Source organism: Haliaeetus leucocephalus, unplaced genomic scaffold, assembly GCF_000737465.1.
Source record: "Haliaeetus leucocephalus isolate CR32 unplaced genomic scaffold, Haliaeetus_leucocephalus-4.0 Scaffold228, whole genome shotgun sequence".
Lineage (NCBI taxonomy): Eukaryota > Metazoa > Chordata > Aves > Accipitriformes > Accipitridae > Haliaeetus > Haliaeetus leucocephalus.
In genome coordinates, this window is record NW_010972664.1 from 24,422,923 (window position 1) to 24,435,693 (window position 12,771).

Consider the following 12,771-nt stretch of genomic DNA (forward strand, 5'->3'; position numbering starts at 1 on the left):
TAAAATGTCTGTTCTTCTTTTTTGCCATATCAGATTATCTCTACATTGACTTATTTGCTCTTTTTTCTTTCCAAAATGGGAAGTGGTATTTGCTTTCTTTAACCTGTATTTTATGAGTTAGTGTTCCATGGAACCATTGGGGTTGTACAGATTTTATTCTTTAGCAAATGAGCTATTGTCTCTTGGTCCTTGGTTAAAGGGCCTTTAGCACCTTCTAAATAGTGGATCTAAATATTTATTCCACCAGTCCTTCTTCACTACATTGTTTCACTCTCCACTTGCTTGCCTAAAATGCAATTTACAGTCCCTTCTTTACAGTGATGCATTTAAATTCTTTTGAGCACCAGCTTTAAAATGCTTCCTTTGTGTTCATATTGCTAACTAGCCAAATATCAGCTAAGTACATGAGCAGTTTACCAAAGGAGAGGCTCCTCAGATAGGAGTAATGGGGCAGGATCTTTCCTTAATTAGAAAATGGCATCTCAAGGACATCTGGATAAATGTAGATCAGGCTGTTTCCCTTGGGACGGGGTTAAGTAGCGGGGGTGGGAAAGTTCCAATGTCTGCAGTGCACATGAGCAGGTCAAGGAATTCACCTCTTGAAGATGATGGCAAGGATGGCAATGGCAGCAATTACCAAGAAGGCTAGACCACCGAGTGCTGAGCCCACGATAAGCGGCAGTCGGTCCTGTACCATCTCCGAGCGCTCCCCTAGCAAGGAAGACACATGCATACACACACAAATGCAGAGGACAGGAACTGTTAGAGTCTCCCCTCTACTCAACTAGCTCTCACCCATAATTCCATCCCTACCAGCCCTTTGCTTCCCAGGCTAGTCCTGGCAGTTCAACAAATGCTTGACTTGGTTATCCCTTTACCCCTCCAGTCACTGTGCTTCTCCAGTGCCTGCCTTCCTTCTTTTGAAAAGCCAGTGCGCCCTCTGAATCCACTTTTCCTTCCCCTGATCCACTGACAGCTGACTAGCCACTTAAGTATAGGCTAGCTCTACACCTGGGCTTTGATCCCATTGTCCCCTATTAATTTAGCTTGTAGATGACATACACGAATACCTTTGATCCAGACCAAAGAGTATCACAAGGTAATATGTTGCTCTCTGCATGAATAGATGGTGATACTGCTGGAAGGCAAGCTTCTGGGTGTATGTCCTGTGTCCCACTTGTCTTTAAGACTTTCACAGAGCATTCAGCTGTAAGATGTCCCGTGATGGCTGGAGACCAAACTACAGCAGTGTATAGTGCTACGTACTGTAACACCCTCCTAAAGAGAGTTCTACTGACACACTCTGCTCCTGCTGGTCAGAGGTGCAGGGGCAACAATCAGTAGGACTGGGGAATATGATGGTAGCATAAATAAGATGCTCTGACAGTATGAAGCTTCTCTGAGTGAACAAATCTTGCATATGCAAAGTATGATATACAGAAATACAAGTTGAGTAGGAGTGTCTGGTTGCAGTCCTCCAGAGGATAAGCTAATACTCTCACAGACACACCCAAGTGAAAGATGGTCACATGCAGATCTGAGTACAAAATGGTAGCACTTACCTCCCATTAAAGTCTGGAAATACATCTTTCCACTGTATGGGCCATAGCCCACTGCTGTTCTAGCTCGTACTTGGAAGGCATAGATCTTGCCTGGGCTCAGATTTGATATGGTGGCCATGTTTGTTTCGCTAGTCAAGGTGAATGAATTATCCTCATCTTCTGCCTGTGAATGTCAGTGACCAGAAAGGAATGTGAGACTTCTGCCCAGCCCGATCACTGTCCTCACCAAGGAATGCTAGTTTCCATGTTGGCCCAATATTATTTGAATCTGTTACAGAGCCTTCCAACCACAACTGCCCTTCCAGACCTGACTTCCTCGCATGCTACTCATTGTTCCTTACTGCTCCTTTTCATTCCCTTGGGCCTGGGCTTCCCACAAAGCTCTGCCAGAGACCCTCAGTCCTGACCTAAACAAGAGTGAGAGACAAAACTACCTTGTCCTGTGGTTCCTTGCTAAGCATATCCATAAAAAATAGAGGAAGCTGCTAGACATTTTATTACAAATAGCAGGCCCTTTTACTGCTAGAAAAACAGTAGCCGTGGACAATCCTGCAAAAACGGTTATGTGAAAGATCAAGAATATGGAATGGGAGCTTGTCTGAACAGCCCTATGTACTTCTTCCCCTCAAATCAGTTGGATTAGGAGTCATGAAAGATGTAAATGGAGAACAACTTTGTATTTGGCACCCTGTAATTCCAGCACATAAACAGGTAACTCATATCCACCACTTAAGTGAATGAAAGAGTGCATTCCTCCTCCCAGAATTTCTTAGAGATGTCTGTCCAGGCACAAATGGGGACACAGGACTTCCCTCCACAAACACAAAACAGAATGTTGCAGTGTGTCCAATTCCAACATACGCATTTGGAAACTTAAGCCCCTTCCACTGTTACTTGTGTTAGCTGGTGCTAAACTTACTAGGTTGTTAGCCACAGCTTTTTAGCTTAGCTATCTTCTCTTTTTTTATTTGCATTGCCCCTAGATCATTCCAAGTTGGGAATGCAAATGGACTGAGGTTAGATGAAGCGTGCATTTTTCTCCACCTTACCCATCCTGATCCAGGGGTGCATCTCCCAGACACAAGATTTCCCTGTTCTCTTTTGCGTAATAACTATACAACAATCAGCACTGCATCACTTTCTGCTCACCTTGTCAAAGTAGCGTAGCTGGTAATCCAGGATGATGCCATTGGGCTGGTCTGGCTGAGGCCATGACAGTGTGATGCTATTGGTAGTACGACTCACCTGATGCATCATAGGGACTGCAGAGGGGACTGGAATAGAAGAGAGGAAGGAGAGATTGCAAACGGATAAGCTTAACAATGAACTATAATTGAATATTCATTATGATGAGTTAATAAGTTAGGTCAGCTCTTCCTGTAATCTCCCTTAATTTCCATTATGATCTACTTTATAAAATAACCAGAATAAATCCAGGCACAATTCTACTCTGCTGGGAGATACAGTCACTGACAACTTAGACAGAAAGAAAACAAAGAAATCCACATCCAACTGATCATGTACAAGAATTATGAAATTATCTATGTTATTGCTGGAACATTATTCTGATCTTCAAATTTGCAAATTTTACATGCAAGATGACAAGGTGTTCAGTGCCACTGCCTTGTTCTAGGATCACGCTTGGACAAACAATGTGATAGTGGTCAGAGCAAACACAGAGCACACTACGTCTCTTCTGCTTCTCCCCCAGAGTATAATTCCTTTCCTGGGGAAAAAATCAAGTATGGGCTATCAGAGTAATGGAGGCTTTTCACTACCAGATCACAGTTGCAAATCAAGATGGAGGCAGATGAGAACACTGATGTGTTAAGGAACAGACTTTGAAGCATTCCTCAGTTCAGTGGTCCCAGTTCAGTTGCAGATCATAGAGAACGAAAGCATCTCAGTTTCACAGCCTGATATGCAGCCTTGTGCTCAGACTAGCTCCTGGATCTCAGGCCAATCCCCGTCAGGATTGTTGCCCAGATGTCAAAACTACCACTGTATTTGAGACTCTCAGTCCCTCTAGGCCACTGAACCACAGAAGTCCAGTCTGAATGGGCTTCTAACTAGCACTACTGTCTGGAACCACAACCTAAAGGTAACTGTTAAGTGTGCATGTACAGTTTTTCTGCCTGTTCTTAAATAGCTTGCTCAGTTTCTGTCTTTTGGTGAACAGGCCAGCCTGGTATACTACCCAGATGGAACTGTTAGCTCTCTTGATTCCATTATGATATTAAGTGCTTATAGTCTGTGTCAGATATTAATTAATGTGGGAAAATGTCAACTTCCCTTTATGTAGAAAGCAATGATCTGGACATCAAACACAAAAGAGGGCTTTGGAAGCATGAATCTAAACCAGAAAGCAAGCAGCAACTTGTGTCTACCAATTCTGGAAATCTTTTGATTGCCTATTCTAAAAGTCTGAAGTTCAGTTCAAGACTTTGAGACTTGTGTAATTGCCATTACTTCTCACTAACCTGAAATTCATTAAATCAGTAGGAAGGAAACAAAATATTATCTTGAAGATAATATGATTAATGATTCAAACACTGCTCACTGAACTAAAATTAGATTACAATAAGAAACAATCCAAGCTACTATTTGGGGTAGTTTTGCTTTTCATTTTTTTGTCCTCCTGAGACAACAAAGGTACAGAACATCTATTTAATAGCAGGCCCTTTCCTGAAGTAGTTAGTTCTTCTAAAAAATGTCCCCAGAGCTGGATGATCCTCAGAAGGGAGATGAATGGTTGTTAAAGCCACTTGCATGTGAAGCTTTCTGGAGAATGAAAATCCACTTCTACAGAAAACATCCGTGAATTTATACACACACACGCTCTCCAGGTTCATGCAAAAGCTAAAAGAATATGAGTTTCTTGTAAGGAAGAGATTTCCAAGCAAAAATTTTAGGATAATTGGAAGAGGATCTTTCAGCCTGCCAGCTGTCTGTCCACAAAGCTCTTCTCAAGTTTTGCTTTCTCTCTGCAAGCAAAATGTCATGTTGCCAAGAAAACTCCAGGTAGGCAGCTAGGGAACCCTCATTTTCCTAATGGAAGTAACATTTTCAGCAACATTTAAATTTTCCAGAAACAGCATGCCAATGAAAAGCTGCCACCTAACTCCACTGGTTTTACACAATAGACATAAACTTTCTTGATATGAGGAATGAAGCAGAGACATTTGGCAAATGATCAAAAACTGCAGAATAGCATTTTCTTCCCTCATTAGTTGTGAAAAAGATAAAAGGTTTGTTTTTAATAACAAGATAAAATTATTCTGAAAGACATAATTCAAATGGGCTTCAAACAGCTCAGGCAAGTGGGAACCAGTTAAAAATGTAAATGAAACAAAAATGTAAGAGTATAAACAATAAAATGCTTTCTCTCATCCTTACTCCTTTTATTTTTTACAATTGCTTGTCTTTCAAACAAGATTGCACAACTACTTCACCTGCTAATGACAATGTCAAGACAAGGATGGAAGACAGCAGCAATTAACCAAGACCATATGTAGCATTTGAGACATAAACGAATAACACTGTATGCAAATGATAATGTGAGGAGAATAGAATAATTGGTGAGTTAACATTTGATGAAGACAGATTTCACTACATTTTAATGTTGTGAAAAATTTAACTTCCTTCTGATGGGTCATAAAGCATACACAGGGAGAGGTGCAAACCTAAATACACAGCTATCATGTCAGGGAAGAGCCCACTTCCTTCTAGTTTCAAATGAAGATTTTGCAGAATGATCAAAGTTAAATCTCCCCTCCATTCCTGCCCTTCCATCTCTTTTCATTCCTCTCCTTCCCACATCCATCAGTTATTCTTGCCACCCCTCTCATTTCTTCCCAATCCACAATTTTTCCCCTACCTGGAAGGAATAGTCAAAGTCAGCTAGGGATATTTGACCTGTAATTTAGTTAAAACATATCTATTCTGATGCTAATATGTTCTATGAATTTTCAGCTACCCATCAACAGGTTATGTTTTGCCAAGGGTACAAAGACCTGAGCTGGCACTGTGCATAGTACATTTAGGCACAGCAAAATCTGCACCAGAACAATGATGATAAATGCTACTCTACTCAGATGGGCAGTATGCAGAAGCAGGTTAAAGCTAGTGGAATGAGAAATATTGGGAAACATAAGCAAAATATCACTGGAGTAGCTTTGCCCAGAATTACACTGTGTATATCTCTTAACCATGCGCCGCAGCATTTTAGAATGCCCCTATTATCCAGGTATGTCCATCACTCAGGGTAACTGGGGGGTGGTGGGGATGCCTATGATAACGTAGTCTGCTGTATTAAAAATAGTCATTTTGGTGATATGTACCTAATAAGCAGATACTACTTAAGGCAAAAGCCTAAACGAGTAAAAATGCTCAGTATTAAAAATAGCTATGAATCAATGCAAGACAGGTTGGCTTTAATCTACCTCTCTGAGACAGAGTTCAGATTTTGATACATGTGTTTGCCTCTCTTTTAAGGAGAAAACTTATGAAATGCTGGCCAGGGAGCTCTCCCACCACTTCAAGTAAAAAAGATATCTATATTTCTCCTTTGAAAAATTTCATACTAAGGTAACGTGAATACTAATACTAAGGTGATGCAAAACATATTTGTGGGTGGACTAAGTACATATTTCCCATCATTAGTGTATGATAAAGTTACTCTCCCAGTGTTAATAAATTAGGAAATATAAAGCTCAAGGTTTTATGTCTTAACACAACATCCAAATTACCCTACCTCTGCTGCCACAGAAGTGCTAGATGAGTATTTTCCTTTGTATGCATGCCGACTATTAAGAACGTTTATAACAGAACATTGCTTTCAAAGCTTGTTTCATGTATATAAGTGTCCAGTTCTATGTTGATTTGCCACTTTTATTCATTTTGCTCTTTTCACATGGGGTTTATAAATGAAGACATGCTAGGTCTGCGTCTCATGACAGCTGAAATCACAGGGCCTGATTCAATCCAATCTGGGAAGTTGGACTAGATAATGGTTGTAGGTCCCTTCCAATTGGACTATTCTATTCTGTTCTATTCTATTCTATTCTATATTTATTCCATTATGAGTGCAGACAACATGTGAGATCAGACCTCTAAGGAAGATGGAAAAAGGACTGCTTTTTGTATACTATTTATAAAATAGCAAATGTATGGAAAATTCTTGCACATATAAAACGTAATCAAAGAGAAATACAGCGCCCAGATTCTATTTTTGGTGGGCTGTCAGTTGCAACTCTTCTACGTGGCAGGACAAATTTTTCTTGTTAGCACACAGGGGTGGAAGTAAGATATTTTGAGTACCTTGAAAATGCTACATTCTCTGAGTTATTAATGTTTGACACGTTTCTGCTGTTTTCTAATAAAGCTGATGTCCTTGACTGTAGTATCTGCTCAGACGAACAACATGTGCCTGCAAGCCTAAAAATCTACCTAAATCAACATGTAAGGAAGGAATGTGAAGGAAGTGCAGGCTAGTATAACGGTACATGGTGATCCCCACTTATGCAGACAGAGCACAGCCAAGTGCCATTCTCAGTAGACCATGAACATCTCTGGCATGTGACACTCAGTCCATATTCCACACAGATACCCATGACAGGCAGCTGAATCCCATCCCCAGTCAATACAATCAGTGGAACCTAATGAGCAGTGGAGCAACTCAGTTGCCCATACATTTGAGAGGCCCCTGGCAACCATTCTCTCTGTCATCCAAATGGCATTCCAGTAGGTGCTGGGTCTTCCACTGTTCCTATGTCCTATCTGCCTACGTCCTCATGGAGAACACAGCATGGGCTTTAAGCACTGTCTCCCATAATATCCTCACAGACAACCTGATGAAGTATGGGGCGGGTGAGCAGACAGTGAGGTTAATTGAAAACTGCCTGAACAACTGAGCCCAGAGGGTGGTGACCACTGGAATGAAGTCTAGATGGAGGCCAGCGCCTAGCGGTGTACCCCAGGGGTCAATACTGGGTCCAATACTGTTCAACATCTTCACTAATGACATGGTTGATGGGGCAGAGCGTACCCTCAGCAAGTTTGCTGATGATACAAAACTGGGAGGAGAGGCTGATACACCAGTGGGCTGCGCTGCCATCCAGAGGGATCGACAGGCTGCAGAAATGGGCTGACTGGATCCTCACGAAGTTCAACAAAGGGAAGTGCAGAGTCCTGCACCTGGGCAGGAATAATCCCATGAACCAGTGGTGTTCTGGGGGTGCTGGGGGTGACCACCTGGCAAGCAGCTTAGCAGAAAGCGTCCTGGTGGACACCAAGTTGAACAGGAGCCAGCAATGTGTCCTTGTGGCAAAGAAGGCTAATGGTATCCTGGGCTGCATTAGGAGGAGTGTTGCCAGCAGGTCAAGGGGGGTGATCCTTCCCCTCTACTCAGCTCTGGTGAGGCCATGTGTGGAGTCCTGTGTCCGTTTCTGGGCTCCCCAGTACAAGAGAGACCTGGACATATTGGAGAGAATCCAGCAAACGGCCACAAAGATGATTAAGGCAATGGAGCATCTCTCACAGGAGGAGAGGCTGAGAGAGCTGGGACTGTTCAGCCTGGAGAAGAGAAGGCTTCCAGGGATCTCATGAATGTGCACAAATACTTGAAGGGAGGATGCAAAGAGGACAGAGAAGGGCTCTTTTCAGTGGTGCCCAGTGACAGGCCCAGAGGTGATGGGCACAAACTGAAACACAGGAGGTTCCTTCTGAACACAAGGAAACACTTTTTACCATGAGGGTGACGGAGCACTGGAGAAGGTTACCCAGAGGGGTTGTGGAGTCTCCCTCCTTGGAGAAATTCAAAAGTGGTCTGGACGTAGTCCTGGGCAACCTGCTCAAGGTGACCCTGCTTGAGCAGGGGGGGTTGGAGAAGATGTCCTCCAGAGAGGTCTCTTCCAAGTTCAGCTATCTTCTGATTCTGACCAGACAGCTGAATCACTCAGCAGTACTGACTAGAGATCCATGGACTATAACAGGACTTCAGACAACTGGCTCACAGGTCATCACTTAATTGGGTTTCAAACTAAACCCTGTGAGGGTCTCTGTGTTCTTTCTAGTTATTTATGGGTTTTCTTCCCCTTCTGAAAGCATCCAGTGTCTCATTCATTATATTTCATATGGTTTGATCAGCCTCAGCTATGCCTCTGATGTTCTCTAATATGCCTCCATATTCTCTAATACTAGCCCCAAATCTACCACTCTCACATTCTTATTTCTCCTTCATCACCTCTTCAGGTATCCTATGATCCTCACATTCTAAGCAAATGGCATGAAGACCCTAGCTTTCTTCCACACATCTTCCCACATATCATATTCAAGGACGATCAGTCTGAATACAGCATGGAAATTCCCTTCTTTATGTGTTTAATATCTTATCTTGATTTTGAGATTGTCCTATGTCTTTTCCACAGACTCCAGTTTAGTTCCGACCCCTTTCTCTAAATACCTGAAAATACTTTAAAAGTATCTTGGGTTTTCTTCTATCATAACCTTGTACTTTACTTCCTGTGGATGGAAAGTGCTTTAGAAAGCCAAATTACTTAGTTATTTTCACTTCCCTTACCTCTATTATTACTACTTTTTGTGTATGGGTTCCACTCATTCCTAATAAACAGGACAAAATCCTTTACACCACAAGGTGCCACATTTTACTATGCACCTCCTATTTCTACTTGCTGAAAAAGTTTGTCTTCATTTAAACAGTTGCTGAAACCTGAAATGTGAAAACAAGCACATTTATTCTCTGCCCGTGCTGCAGAGATAGGGCATAGTAAAGAGAGAAACTGGAAGTTTCTTTTTGTCGAGCGACCACAGAAATTTTTATTAAGTCCCAGACATAACTGGGCAAATCTGCTGAAGATGGCAAAGTTGACAAATGTCACTAAGGGAAAAATTAAACCTTAAGAGTATTTTTGTTGTCCCTATGTAAGAAGAAAACAATAAAAAAAAATTAAATTCTTAGGGACCTTTGGTGAGTGCTCAGAGTTGGCAATTAGATTGTAAATAAACAAACAGCTTGTTACTTTGAAACTTAATGTAGTTCATTCAGAGGATAACAAACACAGAGCTCACACTCCACTTGCTTCACCTGCTGGTTTTAGCCTGGCAAAACACAGTAGTATGTAGCTTTTGACAGCTCTCTTTTTATTCCTTTCCTGTTTTGATCAAGAAAACGCCTCGTCTGTGTCCCTGCTCTTGCCAACTAAGTCTACTAGACTCTTGTCTCTCTTTGGAAAAGCAAACATCTTCAAGCAACTCATCCATTTCCCTTCATAATCTCATAATCATACTTAGCATTTAATTCTTTTCCTCTTCTCACACTATTTCACCTGAATATCTTCTGTCAGGTCCTCTTAAATTTCCTGGCACTACCCATAACTGTCCTTGTCCCCATTCAGCCTCTTACACAAGCCTTCAGTCTGTCTAGCTTCCATTTCTGCAGTTCTACAGATTTTTGGTACTGCCAGGTCCCACTGCTCTGAATCCAACTGATGTAGAAGGCTTCTACATATCTTTTCACAGGTACAAGGCAACCTGGTCACATAACCTTTATCCTCGCATATCTCCATTATCTCTCATAATGTCTGGATTCAGTTTAAAAGAAGAATCTACTTGCTTTTAAAAGTCTGCATATATTTGCTCCAACATTTGGGTCTCTGCTGTCTTTCTCTCTTCCTCTTCATTCTAGGTATGTAACAACTGCCTGAATGAATAAGTTCAATAGCATGTCTCTGGCAACAGATATTACCACATGCTTCAGTGGAAGGTGTAGGAAAAAAAATGGACAGGTACCTATAGCTGTGCACAGAGAACGTTTTTTCACAATCCTTTAAAGGAGAACCTCACTTCTGTCCTGACACATGAGAAGAGATATTTGTTTAGCCTGATAAGTACACCTGAATATGTTAAAATAATAATTAAAATTTTAGTCAGTTTAATTTTTTTTTTTTTTAATAATATGGTTGGATTTTAAGTTCTTTGCTTTCTTTGTGTCAGGTTCCCCTCTGTAAAGAAGCGTAACTCCACTACAATTACACAATAGTCTTTCTTCATGCAGTTCATGCTGTCTGGAACAGCCTCCCAACATCTTTCTATATATCCTGACAGTTCTTTAGGTATTCACCCTCAGCACTTCAAACCTGAGGTGAAAGCAATTGCCTTCTCTCTTGTCTCATCTATGGACAGTTTTTCCTTCTGGTAATTTGCATATCATATTTGCATGTCATACTATTACTATCTAAGCAGGTTTTATTATTACCATCCAAACAGGTTTCAGATGCTTTTTGCTATAGAAGGTTAAGTCTTACTACATCAAAGGAAGTTTTTCAGTGCTAGCCCTTCTTATTCTGTCTTCAGACACATAGTCACTGAAGAGTAGGAACATCATAATCAGACTACCACAGAAAAACATGATTGTATAACCAAAGGGCTAGCAGACTGTTAGGGATAAGCAAACTCTCAGATGAACAGTGTTTTGGAGACAAAGATGAAGAGCAAATAGCTAGCAGGGGAAAAAGAAAAGTAGAACTGTTCCAGCACAGAATATTGCCCAAGACACCCTTAACAAAGGGGCAGAGGGTGGGGAGAAGGACTTTTTGGATCAGCAACTGGAAGAAGCAAGCTAACTCTGACTGATGTATGAGTAAGCAGAATATTCAGAAACTGCCAGGGCTGGAGGGTCTTTCTTTGGTCACCTTTAATTCAACAGAGAGAAAATTTTTGCTATGGCCATTTATTCTGAAAGCTTATCTTTCTCCAGTTCGCTTTTTTTACACCTGTCGTGGTTTAAGCCCAGCCATCAACTAGGCACCACACAGCTGCTCGCTCACTCCCCTGCCCTCCACCAAGTGGGATAGGGGAGAGAATTGGGAGAGGGGGAAAAAAAAAAGGTAAAACTCATGGGTTGAGATAAGAACTATTTAATAATTAAAGTAAAATAAAATGTAATACTAACAGTAATAATAATAAACTATAATAATAATTGTAATGAAAAGGAATGAAATAAAATAAAATAAAATAAAATAAAGGAGAAAAGAAAAACAAGAAAAGACAAGTGATGCACAATACAATTGCTCACGACCTACTGACCGATGCCTGAGCAGTGATCTGCCCCTCCTGGCCATCTCCCCCTGGTTTATATACTAAGCATGACATTCTATGGCATGGAATATCCCTTTGGCTAGTTCAGGTCAGCTGTCCCGGCCATGCTCCCTCCCAGCTTCTTGTGCACCTGCTTGTTAGCAGACCGTGGGGAACTGAAAAATCCTGAACTTAGGGTAAGCATACTTAGCAACAACTAAACCATCAGTGTGTTATCAATATTATTCTCACACTAAATCCAAAACACACTGTATCAGCTATTGAGAAGAAAATTAACTCTATCCCAGCCAAAACCAGAACAATACTCTTCATACCTTCCTCTCCCCTCCTTCTCTTTCAGAACATAAGATCCTGAAATGTCCATCTCTGCTTGTATAATAATAATAGTAATAATAATAATTGTTATAATAACACAACAACAACAATAAGCCATGCTAAAGTGAAAAGCTGCTGAAGGGATTGAAGGGAGGGGGGTATGGATGAGACAGGCCATGTGATGGAGGAAGCAGGGCCTTGTTAGTATGAGCTGTCACTATGAATCGAGGGCAGCTCATCTCAAGCTCACTTCCAACGATCTTGAGGAAGAGCAAGGGAAAAAAACCCAAACACACAAAGAAGCCATTCAGTACACACTGCTGTTTAAGTTGGCCTCCCCTGGAACTGTTTCAGTGCACGAGAGGCACCTTAAAGAGAGACACCCAACACACCCAGAGACAGCAAGAGACACCTGGAGGAACAGGAGTGGTCAGAAAAGCCAAACAGAAGCAAAAGAAGAGGGTAGATTTGGTGATTCCAGGCAGGAGTAGGAAGCAGCTACTCAATTAAATTACCTCAGATATAGATGAAGAAGGCTGAGATGAGAAGCACAAAGAAAGAGAATTCTTTAGGATGTTAACAGAACACCCACCTCTCTCCAGGAGAAGCCAAAGGAACTGCCTGCAATTACCATACAAATTACTCAGCTACATCTTTTACTGTAAACAAAAACTGATCACCCACTTGCAGCCAGCCTCTTAAGGGGACCAGGTATCCTATACATGCTCTGCTACTCAATGCCTGTCAGGTAACATTTCAAAGGGAAGAAACTGATGTT

At 41.5% G+C, this 12,771-nt stretch overlaps 1 protein-coding gene across 1 annotated transcript in view; it reads right to left on the reverse strand.

The window, feature by feature from the left end:
• EPHB6 (EPH receptor B6) overlaps nt 1-12,771 on the reverse strand; it is a 58,207-nt gene that overhangs the window by 9,063 nt on the left and 36,373 nt on the right. The window contains exons 6-8 of the mRNA XM_010567624.1: nt 2,712-2,836; nt 1,563-1,725; nt 597-711 (exon numbers count right to left, since the gene is read on the reverse strand). Coding sequence (XP_010565926.1) covers nt 597-711; nt 1,563-1,725; nt 2,712-2,836 — 403 coding nt within the window. The remainder of the gene's footprint in view (nt 1-596; nt 712-1,562; nt 1,726-2,711; nt 2,837-12,771) is intronic.